Genomic DNA, 21520 nt, shown 5'->3' on the forward strand with positions numbered 1-21520 from the left:
TGAAAATTTGTTGTGCAAATTCAACTTGCTTAACAAGGATCATGAGGAGCTCAAATCCAAAATTGAGAAATTGAGAATGAAACTAAGGATTCCTTGGAGCAAAATGAACCATCTATCCTTTGTGCAATTCCTATCTCTAAGGTAGATGCTTCAGCTTCTTGCAATGATTTAATTGATGAATCTAGATCACCCCCTTGCAATGAGAAATCCTTTGATAATGTTGTTGCAGAATCTTGTGATGATCTTATTGCAAAGGAGAATGATAAGCTCAAGCAAGAATTGAAATGGCTCGTGGGGCCAAAATGAGGGGCAAGGACAAGGTGGCAAATGTTGAAACTCCACAAAATAAGAAGTTCAACGTCCAACCTTCTCAAGATAACCGTGATCACATGGTGAAGAAGCTTGAGAAGGGAGCAACCGTGACTTGCTTCAAATGTCATCAAGAAGGCCACAAGTCCTATCAATGCCCCCAAGTGAAGAAGATGAGCAAAGATGAGAAGAAGAAGATGAACTTCACCATCAAGAGCTCCTTTATCTACACCAAGCCCAACCGCAAGAACAAGACCAAGAGCAACTCCTATGTTATCAAGAAGAAGACCAATGGCAAGGTGGTTGCTCACAAGGTTGGGAAGAAGGAGTGGGGTTGGAACCAACCAATTTGGGTGCCCAAGGAAATCATCACCAACATGAAAGGGACTCATATGGTTTGGGTTACAAAGGGCACGTGAAGCCCATGATCGGTTTCAGGGGATTTGGAGGCTTGGCTCACAAGAAGATGAAAAGGTTCAAGTCAAGAAGCCAAGCTTGCAAGATTGGACATATGTTGCCCAAGTCCCCCATTCAAAGGTAATGGTAGCTAGAACCCAACTCAAGCATCATTGTAGCTCCATTGCCATATTTAGGATTGAATTGTGTTCTCATATGATATATGTTGCAATGCCTAGTTATTTTTCATATGGTAGGTTGCTTGTGTATCTCCCTCTCTAACCCATGAGCAACCTACATGGTTTGACATGTGTGTAGGAAAGCTACACTTGTTTCTTTCATGGTACATGCTCTTTCATATGTTATCCTTTGTATCATGAGCACAAGCGATAGGGTTAGCTTCCCTTTTGTTGCCATAAACAATATGCATACAATTAATTGGTGATTCAAACACTAAATGCACACATTTAGAGAAGCTCATCCTATGGTTTGTGATTTTGGAGACTAACTTGTTTTCAAGCTTATCTTATGTAGTCTCTCCATCCGATGCATCACACTTAGATGATGTTATTCACTCTCAATGTGAACTAACAAATCTATAAGAGTAATAATAACAATATGAGCGTTTTCATGCTTATTGAGTCATGTCCTTACGAGCTTACATTTCATATATAAGTTCAAAGGCAATGTACTCATACATTTCCCATCGTTGTGGTACCTTATGCTTTTATCTCTAAACCTCTTACAAGTGGTGTCATTTTCAAGTGTCTCATTTCAAGTGGTGCCATCAAGGTAAAAGAAGTTCCCTCGAAGGCTTACAAGTGGAATCATCTAGTGCAAGCACTTGGAATTATCTTTTAGGTGTTTTGATTCCAAAAGGGGAGAAATGTGGAATCAAAGCAAATGCCTATGTGTGAACATACATTGGGGGAGAAATTCAAGAAAGAGGGAGAAATATGTCAAGGGGGAGATAAGAGAAGATAAACAAGGAGGAGTTCAAGTTCAAATTAGATGATGGTAAGTATCCAAGCAAGTGTAAGTGGTTCAATTGGTAAATTCTTGCAAATTTATGCTTGCTTTGATTGTGTTCTCATCAATCACCAAAAAGGGGGAGATTGTAGAGAACATGGCCCCATTAGTCCATAGTTTGTTATTTTCGTAATTGAGTGACAATATAGTCATTGGGACTAATGGTTTGTCAAGCATCTGCCTTGTAGGTTTTCTAGGTCCCAAGTATGCAAATCAAACCATGGCAAGATCCAAATCATGGTATTCAAGTGTCCAAGCTATGGGACTCAAGTGACCAATCCATGGTATCTAGGATTATTCTATAGTATTCAAGCATCCAAATAACAGTATCTTTGGTGCTTGCATTGGACGAGTTGAAGAGAAAAAGGAACCATCGGATGTTCCGATGGCCCACCGGAGCAAGCATCAGAGCAATTAGTACAACATGCAGGAAACTGTCTGAGTCAAGACCACCTGATGTTCCGATGGTAGGATTTCTAGTAGTGTCGGATGAATTCTGAGGTGAAGGCGAGGAAAGTAGACGAAACCCTATAGCACCGGACGAAACATATTTACTTTGCAAAGTTCCAGAGAGGTTTCGGCCGAAACTCCTTCAGCACTAGATGTTCCGATGATGCATCGGATGAAGCATCAGGTGAATTTTAGATGTGTCAGTCAAGAACTGGGGTGCGAGGAGGCTAACGACTAGTTGCACCAGATGTTCGAGCAACGGCTCTTTGAGGCTTTGGGATATTTATACCCCCTCCACTCGTGCATTTGAAGTTGCTGGAGTGTGCAGGAATCCATGATCAAGAACACATTCAAGCCACCAAAAAGTGCATAAGTGATTTATCAAAGGCTTAGCACAAACTTAGGAAAGTGATTAGTGCTAGGATACGCCTAGAGAAAGAGAGGGCAAGGTGTGCCTACCTTGTGGTTGGTTCTAGGAGTGAACCACAGTTGTACAAAGTGTGCCGGCGCGTTGGAGCCTTGGTGGTTCGCCGGCAAGTCTTCGACCCTCCGGCTTGGTGTGGAGCGGCGTCGACGACCGTGTGCGGGGGATGTGGAGACCCCCTTCCTTATGGAGAAGCTCCTTAGTGGAGACAGCATCAAGGTGACCGGGGAACTTGGCGTGAGCCTTAGTGGCCAAGCCTTTGTGGTTAGTCAAGGGGTGCCCCGGAAGAGATTTGTGACCGGGACTCTCGTGTGAGTGCTTCAACAACGTGGACTAGTGATGGCTTAGTGCCTACCGATATCACGGGATAAATCCTCATGTCAAGAGTTTGCTTTCCCTCATTCGCTTCTCTTATGTTTCTGCATTTCATACTTGCAACTTGTGTGCCTTTACTTTTTTATTGTAGTATCTTGTTAGGATTAGCTCTAGGTTGCAAAACTTGTTTTGGGATGAGGGTTCCACCTAGATCAACCATAGAATGCATATCTTGGATAGGACGATCTAGTTTATGTTAATCCAAAATAGTGGAAGCCATATATTAAGGTTTTAGTTTACCTAATTCACCCCCTCCTCACTAGTAGAGAACTCACCTTCCATACGTCCCCTTTTGTCCCGGTTTAAAGTTGGTCCGGGACAAAAGGTTCACCAACCGGGACTAAAACTCGGTCATTGGCAGGGGGCTCACCAACCGGGACCTTTTATCCCGGTTGCAAAGGTTAGTGGAAAAAAAAGGCTTTGAGAGGACTTTTATCCTGGTTTGAAACATCAACCAGGATAAAAGTTACCAACCGGGATAAAAGGGTCGAGGGCCTTTTATCCCGTTTGTAATACCAACCGGGATAAAAGTGGGTCTTTTATCCCGGTTGGTGTTTCAAACCGGGATAAAAGAATCCCCACTGGGTGGCTAAAAGAGGACTAAATCCCTCGAACCCTTTTATCCCGGTTGGTGTTTCCAACCGGGATAAAAGGGTACCCATGAGTTAATACAAAAGGATTGCATCCCCTATATAGTTAGATGTGCTGTGTAGGTGGGATGACAAGGAAACTACGCGCGAGATTGGAGGTTGTGGGTTCGAATCCCACGCACTGCGCACGTGCATATTTCGCGTGAAAAATCGCTTAACTTGCGACGTGCGCATTTGGGGGGTCTCCCGGGGATACCCCGGGATTTTTTTTTGCAACGCCTAGCGTGGCGATCCTTTGTAGTCCCGGTTGAGTGATCCGGAACAAAAGACCCCTCCTTTTGTCTCGATTGATTTATTCCGGATGGATTTTTGGGAGATTTACTCCCTACCAACCGGAACTAAAGACAAGTTTTCTACTAGTGCGCACTTAATCTACGAGCACCGATTTCGTACACATCAGAATGTCTACTGTCTACGCCTAGCCCCCATCATTGCTTAGCGTTGTCCCTACACGTTCACGTATCCGGCTCCAGGGGATTAGTCGCTTGCGCTCTACTGAATGGTCGTCGTCGTCCTCAGCGTCGTGGTACTGTAGCATGCATGCGACTATGCGAGCGTTGCTGTTACGGTAAAAATTGCGAATCCTTATTTGTCTTTGCTGCGCCAATGTCTTGATGACATTTGAGACCAGCCCACTGACATTTTGGCAAACAAGGAATGGTGCAAAATTGCAATGGCGGGGAAGTAATCGTTTCTTCATCATTTCATTCGTTAGAAAAAGAGATATTGTTCTTCATTTTCCTCTTAGATTTACTGCACGTACGCTCAGCAGTGATGTGCATGTGTAACTATCCTTCGATGGTATGTAGCCAAAGCAGTGTGTGTGCAATCAAACATGGGCAAAACAAATGTTAAATTGGTCACTCCCACTCCAGATCCCAATATCTGGACTCTGTCATGGATTGCAGCACTGATATCTGCCTCTCGGCCTCCTTGGAAGACCCCAAGGTCCCCAACCTCCTTTTATTTTGGGAGATCCTTTACCCCAGGTAGCTTTTGAGTTTTGACTGTGCTACATCAGGGGCCTTTCTAGCCCCAACGATACTTTTAAATTTGTCCCAATACCTACCATGCAACCCCAAAAAAGCTCAACTGGGTTAGTTAAATTGCGAGGTTTATTAGTAGGCTGCAACACCGATCATTCATTGAACTAATACACTGCATGTTTAATTTTTTCCAATAAATTGCTACTCCCTCGGTCCAAATTATAGTCGTTTAACCTTTTTTAGATATATAAGTTTTGCTATGCACCTTGTTACATATTATGTCTAGATACATAGTAGAAAGAACGAATCTATAAAATCCAAAACAATTTATAATTTGAGACGGATGGAGTATGATTCAAGCAAATGAGTTTCAGTGGCTTCATGCTACTACTGCCCATCTGGACCATAGCATTCACCGTGCTAGACATCATTTTTTTCAATATACCGTTTTGCTTTAAGTTAGAGACCGCACGTGTGCTCTTTTACTTTCTTTTCTTGTTTCCCCGACGATGGATGTACACTTTTACTTTGTACGCCACTCGTCGCAGAGCGAGTGGCGGAGGAGCGTGAGGACCGGAGGATCGAGGCGAGGGCGCCCGTGGAGGTACACGCAGGCATGGAAAAAAGCGCAGTCTCGTGCTGAGTAGGCGAGGCTGGCAATTGGCAAAAAAGGAGCGTGATGAATTGCCATTGCAGAGGATCCAAAAGAGCGCTGGTCGTCGTACGTGCTTTGCATGGCATCCTTTGCACGCGCGGCGCCGCTGCAGGGCACTGCTGCCTGCCGGAAGAAGAACGAAGCCAACTAGCCAAGCCACCACCGGCGCACGCATCCCACCCACCAGGACCGAGCCATGCAGCAAGATAGGCCCCCTCTGCTCTCTCCACGGTTGGAGACTGTAGCTGATGTGCTCTGGACTCCACGCAAAGCGGAAAACTGGAAAAGCCAAAAAGGGCTTCCTCAGCCGTAGCGAGCAGGCGCTCTGGGTCTGCAGACTGCAGTGCGCTCCGGTCAGGCGGAAAAGCTGATGGTTCAGGTCTCCAGCATCATCAGGAGCAAGTCCTGGCGGGCAAGCGCGACACGGGGACACCGGCAGCCGATGACCCGTGCTTGAAGTTGCACCGAATCGCACTGGCCCTGGGCGCTCGCGGGCCTTTGACGAACGACTCCGAGCAAGTCCTCCGTACCCGCGTTGCCCGGGCCGAACGGAGTCAAGGGTCAGAGCAGGGGCGCGCGAACGGACGGCCTCCGGGTCCGATCCTCTCAGTCTCCCGCGCCCGTGCGAGCATATTGCTGGGAATAGGATGCGCTATTAGTGGAAATCGCTCGCTCGGTTCCATCCGTCGCATCAAAGGCACATGGGATGATGGGAACTGCCCAGCAGCTGGGCTCTCACTTCACGGTTCACTCTGTGTGTGCGCGCGCTCTCCCTGCTTTGGCAGAGGACAATCGGGACACAACAGAACAGGGGAAGTGTGTGCCCGGCCTGGCTGCCGTGCTGGGTTCCCCTGCAGGCCAAAAAAAGGGTCGGGGTTTCGGCGGAGCGGATTGGGTGTGGGGTGGGTGGGTGGCAGGGAATGGAGGGGCCGAGGGCCGAGGCTTCAACTCCTAACTACTCCCTCCGTTTCATAAAAAATACAATTCTAATTTTGTTCACACAGATTAGTGATGGTGTAAAAAGACTCATACCCTTATTTGCTGGCCACATGCAGTAAGTTTTGGTATGCAAATCAAATCTGGCCACACAGATAGTTAGATCTAATTCCCCTAATTGTACTTTTTAGGGATTTTCCTCCAAATGCTAGGATTGCATTTTTCATAGGATAGAGGGAGTAGCCATCAAGGGCTAAAGGCTGGGTGCGCTCTCCAATCAATGCGTGGGAGAGAGCACAGGAGTTATCAAGGCTCAGCTGCTGCTGTGTGCTGGTGAGATTTCCCATATTTGCTGTCAGGAACTATATACTGCTAAAAAATAACCATAATAACCATAATTCCGTAGAGATCGAGAGAAAAAATATTAGCTACAAGTTTCTCCCTATCTTGCCCCCTTTAAAGATTCATTAGTAGAGAACTGATCTTCCATCCAGGTGTTTTTGTCTCGATTAACTTTGGATCCGAAACTAAAGTACCTTTAGTCCCGGATCAAAAATGTGGCACCGAAGGCCACCGCCGGGGGGGGGGGGATTTAGTCCTGGTTGCAAAACCAACTGGGATTAAAGTCCCCCCTTTAGTCCCAGTTGTAACGGCTATAAAAAATCGCACCGACAACCCGCTTTTTCCAACCGGGACAAAAGACCCCTCCTTTTGTCCTAGTTCATAATTTCAACCAGGACAAAAGGTATAGTCTTGGTTGGTAATTCCAACTAGAACTAAAGGTGGACCTTTAGTTCCGGTTGGTGGCTCCAATCGGGACAAAACATCCGCGCCCGCCTCTCTCCACATTAGTTATCCTCACAGGCACTCCTCTCCTTCCTTATTCTCGCAGGCACTCCTCTCCTTCCTTTCCTCGCAGAACTCCACTGGCGCCTCTCCTCCCTCTCCTCTCTGCGCCGCCCCCGCCCCCTCCCCCTCTGCTACCCCTCCCCTTCCCCCTCTACTCGCCCCTCACTGGTAGTGAGGAGTAGCAACAGGGCGTGGGCAGGGCAGTGGCGCGGTTGGGCGGTCGGCCGGCCGGCGGGCACAGGCGGGCGGTCGGCGTGGGTGGCCTTTTTTTATTTTTTGGAAACTTTTTGATCCCGGTTGCTAACACCAACCGGGATTAAAGGGGTCTTTAGTCCAGGTGGACCCTCCCTTTTGTCTCAAAAATTTAGTCCCGGTTGGATTTTCGGGATCTATAGCCCTATCCAACCGGGACTAAAGCCGCGTTTTCCACCAGTGTTTTATCACTATCACAAATACCATCTGATTCACTTCTTCTAATAGTTGTGTGCACAGCTATAAATTGGCATGTATGTTTTGAATTGCATGGGGTGGATTTTAACATAGGCATTTTGGAAAAAAATCCACCGCCAAAACAAAAAACAAGATGAAACCAAGTTCGTAAAATGACATTTTTAAAGAATACAGGGGCTGTTAGCCTTGGGCTGGCAAAGCTTAAAGCATGCCAAAGGGAGGGGGCATATGTCCCCTCCTGATACATTAAAGCTCTAAAAAATCACTTGATTTTAATCAGCAAACTTGTCAAAGAGAGTGAAATACAAATCTTGGCTCCCTGTGTTTATTGCCGGTGCTTTTATTGCCGGTGCTGCAAGCTAGCTAGCATGAGCTACAAAAATAAAGTAGGAGAATATCACCTACTTTTTAGAGCCAACTTAGATCTAGCAAGCTATAATAAGCAAGTCTATGCATAAAACATATTCAACATTTCTCTAGTGTTTTCTCAAATGGCGAAAGGTTATTATTTTTAATATTTTTCTCAAATATGGCTAAGGGTTTTGTATTTATGCCAGGATAATTTGCGGTGGGAGGGAGGGTGGGGGTGGCGCAAATCCCTAACAAAATAATGGCCAACTAGTAAATAACTCTTTAGAAATGTATTAATTATACTTTAGACCCTTGGCTATTTGAGAAAACTTCTAAAGAGGACAAGTAACCTCTAGACACTAAAAAAAATATAAAAAAAGATTTGTAGGTGTGCCTCGATTTTTTTTCTAGGGGCAGCCCAATCGGTCACCTGCTCCTACAAAAGGAGTGAGGTACTGTAGTGTTGGGCCCGCCCTAGAGAAGTATTTAATTTGCAAGCCGGGCAATGGGGGTGAGCCGCTCCTGAAAATGGGGTCATTTCCATGTTGGACGATGAGGGGTGACTATAATAATCCTAAAAAATGAGCAATAGTAATTTGGGTGTAATTTCAAAAATTTAAAAACTTTTATTTGAATGGTCTGCTCATTTCGAAATGGGTGACAAATTCTATTATCTCACCTACATTTCCTAATAAATAAATTGCAAAATCATTTTCAAACTTGAGTGCTAGTGTGATTTGACTCTTTTTAGATTTTTATTTGGATCTCAACTATAAGTGAGTTTGATTTTTGAATCTAATTCAAAAAACAAACTTAAATTAAAAACAAAAGCGAACCTAACCCAACTAACCACCAGGCTAGCCTGCAACCGAGCCGGCCTAGTGTTGACAGCAGTTAGAGCGCCAATTTGTCCCTCCTATTGGCGCAGCAGTTTAAGGGCATGAACACAGGTGAACATATCTAGCTAAAGGGTCAACATACTAGATTTAATCACCATGATCATATAAAACATGCTATGTAGTCTAAACTATACCATTAGACTAAGGAACAAGTATATTCAAGATAGATAGAAAGCATAAAAGGAGGCATTGAGTTGCTAACAGATCAGATGACATGAAGAACATTGCTCACATAATAAATGTATTAGATCATCACCTCCGAGTACATACCATGGACGATCTACTACTAGCTTTCCTGAAGTCCACCATGGCACAACCGCGCAGGGAGGCCATGGCGGCTAGAGTTTGGCCTAAGCCATCTCCTAGACAACTCCAAAGACTTGCGGCGGCCGTCAACTTCCTCCGGTGAATGCCCTAGATTTTGTCAAGTTCTGATGGATGAATTCTGCGTGCTGATAGAAAATGGGGATATTTATAGTACAGAGGTGACATGGGGCAAAGGGCACCCCGAACCGACCTAGAAAAGGGCCAGGCCGATTGGCCTGGGCATCTCTGGGCCGATCAGCTCAGCCTCTACAAACCTCCAATGCCCAAGTGCTTCATACAAAAGTTATACATCTTTTCAACTATTATGACGAGGCATGCTTTATACACTGATCTGTGATGAAATGAGTGCTAAGATAAGTATTCTAAGTTTGAGACTAAGTTTAACTATGAGATGAAATCAAGGAAGGAATGTTAGTTTGATCTCATTTGACTCGATCCAACAACCGAGTCGAAGTCCTTGATCTCGTGCCCTGATCGGGGGCGCCTAGCCGTATATGGTTGGCGCCCCCCCGTCACACAGCGCTATATAAAGAGAGGTGGGGGCCGGGAGCATGCATGCCTAGATTCACCATGCCCACCAGACCCACCGATACACCTAAGACCCGATGTAATCCTAGCGTGAAGCGGCGGGCCGCCACCTCGCTCGCCGCCACCACCTAGACTCATCGTCAACGCCGCCGTCACCTTCATCGCCATGGCAAACTCAAGTACCAGAACCGATGGTTGTGACACTCTCACTCTCCCTCTCTCTTTCTCTCTCTCTCCCTCTCTCCCTCTCCCTCTCCCTCTCAGGTGTCTCTGTTTAGATCTAAGGATCTAGTTTTTTCATCATAAGAACGAGTGGTTTACCCGGTAATTGTGCATCTAGTGATCCTAGAGAATTAACAATGGTATCAGAGCCATACTAGTGTTTAGATCTAGTTGGGGAAGGAAGTTTTGAACCAAAGCATTTAGAAGAACATGATTTCGAATCAAAATTAGAGGTTTAACCTTAACCCTAAAAAGTTCATGCTGGCCGCCGGACTTTCAACCGCCGACCGCCGGTAGTGAGACCAAACCCTAAGAAGGGGAAGAACAAGAGAGAAAGGAAGAAGCTTACCGGATCCGCTCCACGCTTCGGGAAGAAGAAGAAGAAGCCGGCGGCGATGGGGTGCCCAAGGCATCGACGCTAGTCTGCTCGACGGCGCGCTCACCCTAGGGCGAGCGCACGTGCCGGCGAGAGTATCGCAGCGGCGCCGTCTTCAAGAGCACCCACTGGCGGAAGACGCTGCGGAGGAGCCCAGGGCTGCTGGCGAAGGATGGCCGGAGGGAGGCGCGCATGCGCGCAGTCGAGCGCCGCTCCACCCTGGCGCCGGTCTTGCCTGCGCTCCATCGCTTCTGTCACCACCGCTACTCACGCTTGCTCTTGGAAGATTGCAATGCTAAGAGGAAGAAATGGACTAGGGTTTCGGGCGGAGCCGGCCAGCGATGTTTTTGATCTGGCAAAATAGTCGGAGAGCCATCGATCTCCATCTGACAGCGCAGAGCAGCTAGACCTTCTTTTGGCCCAGGCAAGCGCGAACTTTGCTAGCCCAGGCCCAGGTTGTGGTCTAGGAGAGCCATGCGGGCGAGCGCGAGTAGTAGGCTGGGCCATTTTATTGTTCGGGCCGGCAGCATAGTAAAGAAGAGGCCCAATTTTGGCCTGCCAATTGAAGCTAGCGCTGGCAGCATTTTGGGCCGGGCCATTTCTTCGCGCAAACTGCAAGAACAGTTGCAGACAGGTGCATGGAGATTGGGCCGCGGTGCTCGCGCGTGCTAGGCTGTTTCTGCGCTCGGGCCGAAAGAGTAGAGAAGATTGAGCCCCTTTTATTACTTTTTCCAGCAATTTATTTATGTAATTTTCCGGAAATTGAATTAGTGGCTCAAATAAAATTAGTTTTGATGAGTTTTTCCTGTGGGTAAAATTCACAAATTAAGTTTAAGCTTCCGCTGTATTAAGGTTTAGTTAAGTTGAATTTTTGGCATTATTTTGCCAATTTATGCATTAAGTTGAAGTTTTTAGTCTATTTTTCTAATTAAATTGGAACCTACAGGAAAATTTAATTAGAAAATAAGTAATTTTCCTGAGTATGATAATTTTATCTACCGACCAACATTGCTGATAAAATTGTTGTACCGATAAGTTTTGTTTCATCATTATTGATTCTTTTTGCCCAGTGGTGATATAGAATTATTATTGAGAAGTTTTATGTTTTAATTTGACCAACGTTGATTTTTTTGAATTTTTATTTTCAGGCAATCCTTTGAGTTATATCTCGTCCATAGAGCCCCTCAATGGAGGGAATTACGTCCCATGGTGAGAGAAGATTGAGATAGCGCTTGCGCTGTGTGATGTTGATCTAGCACTGACTGATCCGTATCCCATAGCTCCTGAGGACCCCGTGAGGGGTTAGAATGAGAGCGAAGATGATTTCATCGTTCGAGTGCGTGACCATGCACCAATTAGAATGCAGTACGACCTTGATCGTGCGAAGTGGGACCAGTCGAACAGAAAGTGTATGATGGTGATGAAGAGCTCCATTTTGAAGGCTATAAGGGGAGCAATCCCAGAATGTACCACCGCTAGAGAGTACCTCAGGAAGGTGGAAAGTCAGTTTACTGGCTCTTCAAAGACTTATGCAAGTACTCTTATTAAGAGGTTTATTATTGAGAAGTATACTGGTGGTGGAATAAGGGAGTACATATTGAGAATGAGCAACATGGCTTCCAAGCTCAAACCTATGGACATGGAGCTCAAAGATGAGTTTGTAGTCCATTTGATCTTTGCCTCCCTACCTAAGGAGTTTGAGGCTTTTGTTATTAATTACAACTCACAGCTAGAAAAGTGGGGCATTGAGAAGCTGATTGCCATGTGTGTGCAAGAAGAGGAAAGAATTAAGGGCTCACATGGTGATTCTATCAACTACGTGAGGCAGAATAAGAAGAGGAATTATCAAAATAATAATTCTAAGCCAGAAGAGAAACCTCAGTGAAACAATACCTCTTCTTCTAAGGCACATGAAAAGGCTCCACTAAATGATCACCATCAGAGATCAAAACATGAAGAAGTGGTTGACAAGGACACTTGCAAGTGGTGCAATAAGAAGGGACACTACCAAAAGGATTGTGTAGAATTCCTAAGGTTTCTGTGTAAGAAAGGGATTCCATACGAGGAGTACCCTGCAAAGAGGAGAAAGAAGCATTAAAGTAACAAATAGCGTCAAAGCTGAAGTTGAAGCCATTGGAGAACTCCCATTAGAATTAGTAGATGGTTTTGTACTTCAACTAAGAGATGTTCTCTATGTACCCTCTTTGCATAGAAATTTAATAAGTGTATCGCGCTTAGATGATGATGGTTTTGCTTGTCACTTCGGTGATGGACTATGTAAGATCAAGTTTAATAATAAGTGTGTTTGTCTTGCTTTCAGACAAGACGAGCTTTATTTGCTATCATTTTGTGAGAATGTGAATGTTGTAAGCGTTGAGAATGTGAATGCCTTCTCGTCTATGAATGTAAGAAATAAGCGTAAAAGAATTGATGATGTATCTTTGAAATTATGGTACTATCATTTAGGTCATATTTCGAGGGGGAATTGAACGGTTAATTAAGGAATCAGTTCTTCCGCCCTTAGAATTTTCAGATTTAGAGCAATGCATCGATTGCATTAAGGGAAAGTTTGTTAAGAAAATTAAGATAGACGCCAAACGAACCGCGGGAATTTTAGGGATAATTCACATAGACATATGTGGTCCGTTTTTTATGACATCTGTGGATGGTTATGATTCATTTATAACATTCACATATGATTATTCACATTATGGATATATTTATCCAATTAAGGACCGTTTAGAAGTGTTGGATAAATTCAAGATATTTAAGGTTGAAGTAGAAAATCACCATAGTTTAAGATCCGACCGTGGGGGGAGTACTACGGTCGACATACCCCATATGGCCAAGTTCCTGAACCTTTTGCAAAATTTCTACAAGGAAAATGGCATAGTTACCCAGTACTCCACACCGGGCGAATCTCAGCAGAATGGAGTAGCTGAAAGACGCAACCGTACCTTAATGGATATGGTGAGAAGTATGATAAGTTACTCCACTTTACCGATTAATTTGTGGATGGAGGTATTAAAAACCGCCATTCACATTCTTAATCGAGTTCCCAGTAAGTCGGTGTCTAAAACACTATAAAAGTTATGGACTGGACGAGAGCCCTCACTAAATTATTTGCGTGTGTGGGGCTGTCCAGCTGAGGCTAAAGTATTTAACCTAAATATTGGGAAATTAGATCCTAAGGCAGTCAGTTGTCATTTCATTGGCTATCCAGATAAGTCAAAAGGTTATCGTTCCTACTGTCCTGACAGACGTACTAAGTTTGTAGAAACGAGACACGCTGTCTTTTTGGAGGATGAGATGACCAGGGGGAGCACGGTACCCCGAGAAATTAGCCTTAAGGAGAAGCGGGTGTACGTACCCACTTCGATGATTCAAGAACCTTTTTTCTCGATACCTGTTGCTGCTGCACCAACAGTGCAGAACACTATGGTAACAATACCTGTTAGTTCTCCTGTGACAACAACAAATAAGTATGAGGAATCTATCCTTCAGGATCCTATAGAACCTATTATCACACATGAGGAAGAAAATACGCCAAATGTTGAGGCCCCCAGAAGGTCTCAAAGAGTTAGAAAGCCAGCTATTCCTGATGACTATGAAGTTTATGTTAGTGAAGAAGTTCAAATGGAGGAAGATCCCACCTCATTTGAAGAAGCCATGAGAAGTGCTCACTCATTGAAATGGCTTGAAGCCATGGAAGATGAAATGAGATCTATGAGTAGCAATAAAGTCTGGGATTTAGAGGAAATTCCTAAAGAAATTCCTAAAGGAGTCAAGACAGGAGGTTGTAAATGGGTCTACAAAACTAAATGTGACTCCAAAGGAAATATGAAAAGATATAAAGCACGACTTGTAGTAAAAAGCTTCACGCAAAGAGAAGGAATAGATTATAATGAGACATTTTCTCCAGTCTCCTGTAAGGATTCTTTTAGAATCATAATGGCTTTAGTGGCACACTATGATTTAGAATTACATCAGATGGATGTAAATACGGCTTTTCTCAACAGAGATCTGGAAGAAAATATTTACATAGCACAACCCAAAGGTTTTATCATGGAAGGAAACGAACGTATGGGATGCCATCTGAAGAAATCCATTTACATTTACGGATTAAAACAAGCTAGCCTCTAGACAATGGTATTTGAAGTTTGATGAGATAATAAGAAAGTTTGGGTTTAGTGAGAGTAAGGAGGACAATTGCGTTTATGCAAAGTTCAAGAGTGGGAAATTCATTTTCCTCATCCGGAATGTAGATGACATCCTACTTGCTAGTAGTGATGTTAGTCTCCTATTGGTGACGAAGAAGTTCTTGTCCTCGAACTTTGATATGAAAGATCTCGATGAAGCTTCATTTGTTTTAGGAATTGAAATTCACCAAGATAGAAGAAAGGAGGTTTTAGGATTATCGCAAAAGACATTCTTAGAAAAGATTCTGAAAAAAGTATAGTATGCATGCGAGTAAACCTACAACTGCTCCCATAGTTAAGGGCAATAGATTTGGAAAATTTTAGAGTCCCAGGAACCAATATGAGATCGATCAAATGAAAGCAGTTATATATGCTTCAGCTGTCAGAAGCTTAATGTATGCTTAAGTATGTACACGCCCTGACTTAGCTTTTGTAACCGGAATACTTGGCAGATATTAGGATAATCCAGGAATAGATCACTGAAGAATGGTAGAGAAGGTATTGTGTTATACGCAAGGCACGAAAGGCCTCATATTAACGTACATAAGAACTAATTCCCTTGAAATAGAAGGGTATTCAGACTCAGACTTTACGGGAGATGCAGACGATAGAAAGTCCACGTCAGGTTATGTATTCACTCTCGCAGGTGGAGCCATATCATGAAAAAGCTCCAAGCAAATCGTCATAGCATCGTCCACGATGTATGCCGAGTTTGTAGCATGTTATGAGGTCACAGGGCAGGCAAAATGGCTAAAGAAATTTGTACCCAGGTTAAGAGTGGTAGATAGCATTCAAAAACCACTCAAGATGTGCTACGACAATAAGCCAGCAGTATTTTATGCTTACAACAATAAGTTATGTGGTGCTACCAAACACATTGATATCAAATTTTATGTTGTGAAAGAGAAAATCCAGGATCATACCATTAGTTTAGAGCATATAAGAACAAAAGAAATGCTTGCGGATCCGCTCACGAAAGACTTACCGCCCGATATGTTCAGAGAACACTTAGCCGGTATGGGTTTACGGGAAAGTTTATGATCCCTGGATACTAATAGCCTAAAATAAGAATCTGTTTCAAAATAGAAAGTTGTGGGTAGCTGTTGAATCTGATAGTACGTAACCGACTATAGTGACGAGGCATGCTCTATTCACTGATCTGTGATGAAATGGGTGCTAAGATAAGTATTCTAAGTTTGAGACTAAGTTTAACTATGAGATAAGATCAAGGGGGAGAATGCTAGTTTGATCTCATCCGACTCGGTCCAACAATTGAGTCAGAGTCCTTGATCTCGTGCCCCAATTGGGGGCGCCCAACCGTACATGGTTGGTGGGCCCCATTGCGCAACGCTATATAAAGAGGTGGAGGCTGGGGGCACGTACACCTAGATTTGCCGTGGCCACCAGACCCACTGACACACCTAAGACCTGATCTAATCCTAGCGCTGAAGCGGCGGAAAGCAGCACCACCTCGCTCGCCGCCGCCGCCGCCGCCTAGACTCGCCGTTAACGCTGCCATCACCTTCATCGCCATGGCGGCATGATATTTATGAGGAATGAGATTGAGGATAAAACTCATCGCATATTTACCGATACCTTGGAAACTATTTTAAACTCACATTAAGAGAGTTTGGGTTTCATCTCCACATTTCATCAACTTTCATTGGTCATTTAAGTGTAACATTTATATGATATGCTAACCTATAAAACCGTGACTTTGCATTGCGAGACGTAGTTCCATTCATCAACTCTAATAATATTAGATCACATGGTACGCTGAGGAACTGTGCAAAGAAATCTTGCACTGGGAAAAGCCTAAAAGACCCTGACCAGGTGCTCTAGCTAGTAGTTGGTGGAGCCTGTGATGCTATTAGTTAAGCAGGCCTTCAGCCATTCATTTATACTAACCAAACTATATTTTATTTATAGTAGCATTTCCGTACAGAGATGTACCGATAATTTTTTTTGATATAGTCAATCCATTAAACTGAATAAAATATGTATTGAGACTAATTATTTAGTACTATCTCTGTCCTAGAATGTTTGACTTAGGGATATTGCGAATCAAACTAAAAATGTTTGACTTCAGAGATTAATTTGCTGTGAATACTTTTAGAAATAAGTTGTTGTATTTCTGTTTCCTAGAATATCTCTAAAACGACTCTCTCATCTACATATATGTAACCATTGCGTCTGTTGTTGCCCCATCTATATATTAACATGAAGCCGTCCTGATCAGGCCGACATTCCACCAAGCTCCACAGCACCTTTGATTTCTACATGGTCATCAGAGCTGAGATGAACTAGACCTCACTCATGGCATAGTCTAGTTCATCGTCAAACCCGCTCCTCAGGCTACAAGTCACTGAGAAGCTCACCCGCAAGAACCACACCTGTGGCGCAAATAAAAGAATGAAATGCACATGACAATTGGATTTGGTGTTTACCTTCCAATATGTGCTTCTTGTGCGACATTTTGTTTGGCCTTTTACCCCTAAGCTGCCCTGCGTCGGTACCAAATCTGGAGCATGTAGCATATAACATAAGTTCATTAAAAGTTACTTACGTCATCATTCGAAATATGAATCCACTAAAATTAGAGTTGAAACCTAACAAGCTTGGCATGACGATGTAATCTTTGATATCATGGTTTAAATGTATCGGCTCAGCTTCTCTGGCATCATCCCAGGCGACTGAATAAAATTTATCATCCCACTTTCATGAAGAAAACAAATTGTCAACACTACATATTTCGCATGCACTTGTTTTAATACAATGTTACAACATTTATATTGAATTGTGTTGGAGGTCATCAACTTCAAATTTGTCATGTGTGTGTAAGTCACGGACCCTAGAATTTAGTGTGCTAATAGGTTATAACATTGATATTAGATTACACCCGAGGTCAATAAACTTGTTACGTGTGTCCAAGACCTCAACATATCCAAGCTGTAGTTATACCATATACTAGGTTACTCTCAAACATAACACGCTGCGCACGCCAAGGTCCCCAACCAGATTAACATCCCTCGGCTACGAAACCTGCCCCTAAGCTCATTCATGTGATGGCATCTCCCTTTGACAGCCCATGTTGCCAAAGCCCCCACGTGGTTGTTGCAACCACTACCTATGATGACGAGATATGGAATTGCTGAAAGGTGATTGCAAATATGGGTTTATATAAATTAATAAGAGTTGCGACGAGGAACGATCCTAGAAACTCTCGTGAATTTCTAGCGCTTGGTTTGTATCGGAGGGCTCATCGATGAAAAGTCAAACACACCACAGAGCAGGTAAGTGTGCTGTCCATCTTTCTTCCCTCCCTTTCTTTATCTCTTTCTCCTATCTCCCTTATCTCTTCTCTCTTCCTCTCATATCCTCTCATCTCTCTTCCCTCTCTCCCAGGAGCATGCTTGCCTCTAGGCGTAGGCGAGCCCCAAGTGTTCCGGTCCAGGTGCGGTGAGGCCCCAACGCGAGTGGGAGGCCGCGGCTGAGCGTGGATGGCTCAGAGAGGCTAGTTCAAGGCGGTGGCCCAGTAGGCGCGACGTGACCAGCACCAGCGCTGTGGGGCAGGCATGGTGGCTCGAAATCGAGAGCGGTGCGACTGGCACGGGCACGGCACACAATTTGTGGTTGGCACTCCTGAAAATAGGATTTCCTAAGAATCACCTAGCAAAATCGGTAGACCGTTGCTACAAATGTTGTTTTCATCGCCCCTACAAATGTTTTATGTATTAGTGGTGCGTGTACATGAATGAAGGCATGAGCTTAGCAACATCGGGTGCAACTTACTGTGACACTTATTGTACCAAAAACTACACAATATTTTCCTAGCAAGACTATCAATTGGATGGGATGATTTATGTGTACTACTAATATATTACATTGAGTCAAATCAGATTTACATGGAAAGCCGCTAGATGTAAAATATCTGAACATGGCTTTGATAGATCAAACAATCATACCTGATGTATATCATATGCATGATCAAGTGGCACACCTGCAAGAGAGGCTTTGTAAATCAAGCCAACTAAATTCATTTGGTACAAATATAAAGAAATCAATGGAAAAAAGAGAGAGGATAACCAAACACTGCCGGTAGATGCGATTCATCCTGGGGTCCCCTCAATAGTAGTTTCACTTCCACGTCTTCATCCTCCATCTGTCATGAAAGCAAGAATCCAGGATTTTGAGCAGACGTACGAGTAGGAAAAAAACAAAGAAAGTGATTAGCGAGTCCAAGATTTTCCATTACAGTAGCCACATTTGTTTAGGACTCTTTTTTTTTTGCTAAAGAGGACCACGCATCATTGAAACAAATGAGGACTTCAAATTAAACTTGACATGTTTCATTAGTACCACTGTCTTCATGAGATACTCTACCTGATGATGGATATTCGTCTCCGGCGAAGGAGATGGATTGGAAGCACCACTTTTCAGAAGCTCTACAAATACGGATCGAGCCTTAGCTAATATAAATGTTGTTTTTCTTGTGTAATAAACCTTTATTTGGAATGGACAGTGATGACTAATACCGTACTTGCTATCCATTTGGCCAAGTCTGTATCACCAAACTGACGGTCCATCATTGCATCATCATGTGCTAGGTAAACTTTCATCTGTCATGAAGCGTAGGAGATGCATGATCAGTAGCTTAGAGATTTCTGTTGCAGAGCAAAGCTGCGAATACATCAGAGCTCGCCATGATACACATATTCACAATGCATATATTCTCAACCGCAAGAACAAAAATCTCAAAAATCTAGTTATGCATCTAGATATTATGATAGATATATATATGTTATAAAACAAAACTTAGATATATATGTTATAAAACAAAACTTCTGGATTACTTCAAAAAAAAAAACTTCTGGATACAAAGTAACTCGGTGTCTCCTTCAGAAATCAGAAGGATGCTTCTGAATGAGAAGCACTGCCGTCGGGTGCAAGAAGAATGGCAGGGGCTGCCAGTGCCCAGTGAGGTTTTCAGAAGAGTGCTGAGCAGGTTCTTATGGTTAGGCCCCTGTTTTCAGACGCTCTGTTTTGGTGTGATGTACTGAACTACTGATGAAGTGAAAAACGAGACCTGGCTACTGAACCAGAGTCCCACGTTGATCTCCTGATTATTCTATAAAATTAGGAAAACAAGTACATCCATGCACTTCCTTGGTTGAAGGGAATCCTTCCAATCTTAGAGAATTCGGGATCAAAATTTGTAGGATCAAATATTCAAAATTGGGGGCTCATGACCACCAAACAAACATATCGCAAATCTTATAAAGTGGAGTACCTTTCAGAAGCCTGTAAATTCTAACTTTTCTTTTGGTCAAACTGAATTTTGGGATTAACTCAATTCCTAATGCTAATCTCTCGCAGGAAACAGGAAAGATGCAGCTCTCGCAGGAAACAAACAGGGTTGGAAACATAGCGCCCCCGCGCCATGGCTGCTCTGCCCTGCCTCCGTACCAGAGCGGGACTGCACCACGCCACGGCGCACGACGCGCCACCCCCTGTCTGGGCTGCCGCCGGCTCCGCCGTGCGTGATGCTCCCTGGACCCTGGCCGCGCATGCACCATGCCCGCGCGACTACCGGACCACGCCGCGGCGCAGGGGGCGCGGTATGCCATGGCCGCGCCCTCGCCGCGGGCCATGCTACCTGGCTCAACAAAACCCGCGCCGGCGCGGCTACAGGGCCAGGCCATGGCGCACGCCGCGCTGTACCTTGGCTTCGCGCCCTGCCCGCACAAGCTCCGTGCCCACGGGGCGACAGGATGACGCCGCGGTGAACACTGGCAGCGCCGCTCCGCCCGGATGACCGCGCCCTGTCCACACAAGCCCCTTGCCCTCGCCGCTACAGGAAGACGCCGCGGTGAACGCTGTCCGCACGCCGCGGCCTCGCTGGCTTCGCGCCCGGCGTGCGCCGCCCCGCCCGGCTGCCCGGCTTACCGCGCCGCGCCGTGGCGACACGGGTCGTCCGCAAGCGCCGGAGAATCCTACGGCGGCTCCCGGTATACAATAGTAGTTACTTCCATGAAAAGTCAAGCGTTCCAACCAGAGCAAAGTACGATGGCATCGCGGGAAAAAAAAATCGAAATACAAACGTATATTTCATCAAGGACGAAACGAAGATGCCTATCGTCCGATTAGATCACAAAATCCCATCTTTAAGTCCAAACCACACAGCAGAGAACCAGACGGATGAAATCGGGGTGGCGATCTTCGTTACCTGGAGTGGTGGCTGCGGGGCGATGGTACTCGAGAGGCCGAACTGCTGCTGTGCGCTGAGATCGCCGAGTCCCATCTCCATCGTCTGAGCCCGCGAAAGCTCCGATGGATCAGCCGGTGACCAGGGAACCGCGAGCTCCGGCTCCGGCTCCTCCATGGCGCTCAAGGTGATGCCCTGTGAAGAAACCATGAATAAAGCTAAATTTGTCAAAAGCAGAAACTCGGAGGAGAAACAGAGGAGTCATGGATACATCGATTGCAGGCACGAACGCTGCGACATGGTGCTGGATGAGAGATGAGCGAGCGGGCGGCTGGGGCTCACCTTCTCAGAGGAGAGCGAGGTGCAGAGAGCAACGAGCAGCGGGGAGACGAAGAGGCGAGTGAAACAATTGGGAATGAAGTAGCTGCCAAGTTAAAGGAGTGGATACGTTAGCTTCGACCATAAGCTATGGCCTAGGGTGGGTCCATACATAGAGTAGAATCTTAGGGTGGAGTTTTTTATGTATAGTGTCTTAGAGATTATTTGATACTCCTCTGCCCACAATTGCAAGTTGTTTTGTTTTTTATTCTAAATTTTATTATGCACCTAAATATATATTATATCTAGATGCATGGTAAGTGCTATGGATTAAGAAAAGACAAAATAACCTATAATTCGGGATGAATGGAGTAATTAAATAGGTGAGGCTTATCTCCACTAATCATAAGAAAAGAGTTGTACAATTTATCACTTCTCATATCACTTATTACTTGTCATGTCATTATTAATTGTCATGTCACTTAACTTATCACGTCACTTGATATAATATGACAATTAATGTCATGTCACTTATTACTTGTCATGTCACTTCTATGACATGACATGACAATTAATAAATGACATG

The 21520-nt window shown here is 44.6% G+C and overlaps 1 protein-coding gene and 1 pseudogene across 2 annotated transcripts in view; one reads left to right on the forward strand and one right to left on the reverse strand.

Annotated features, from left to right (window-relative positions):
• LOC117835111 (uncharacterized) overlaps positions 1-21069 on the reverse strand; it is a 30229-nt gene extending 9160 nt beyond the window's left edge. For both annotated transcript variants that reach the window (XM_034714478.2, XM_034714477.2), the window contains exons 1-8: positions 20959-21069; positions 20638-20811; positions 18952-19030; positions 18795-18856; positions 18498-18573; positions 18377-18411; positions 17021-17126; positions 16859-16932 (exon numbers count right to left, since the gene is read on the reverse strand). In XM_034714478.2, coding sequence (XP_034570369.1) covers positions 16859-16932; positions 17021-17126; positions 18377-18411; positions 18498-18573; positions 18795-18856; positions 18952-19030; positions 20638-20793 — 588 coding nt within the window. In that variant the 5' untranslated portion in view covers positions 20794-20811; positions 20959-21069. The remainder of the gene's footprint in view (positions 1-16858; positions 16933-17020; positions 17127-18376; positions 18412-18497; positions 18574-18794; positions 18857-18951; positions 19031-20637; positions 20812-20958) is intronic.
• Positions 303-12097, forward strand: LOC140221406 (uncharacterized; annotated as a pseudogene).
• Positions 21070-21520: the final 451 nt, after the last annotated feature.

Source organism: Setaria viridis, chromosome 9, assembly GCF_005286985.2.
Source record: "Setaria viridis chromosome 9, Setaria_viridis_v4.0, whole genome shotgun sequence".
Classification (NCBI taxonomy): Eukaryota; Viridiplantae; Streptophyta; class Magnoliopsida; order Poales; family Poaceae; genus Setaria; species Setaria viridis.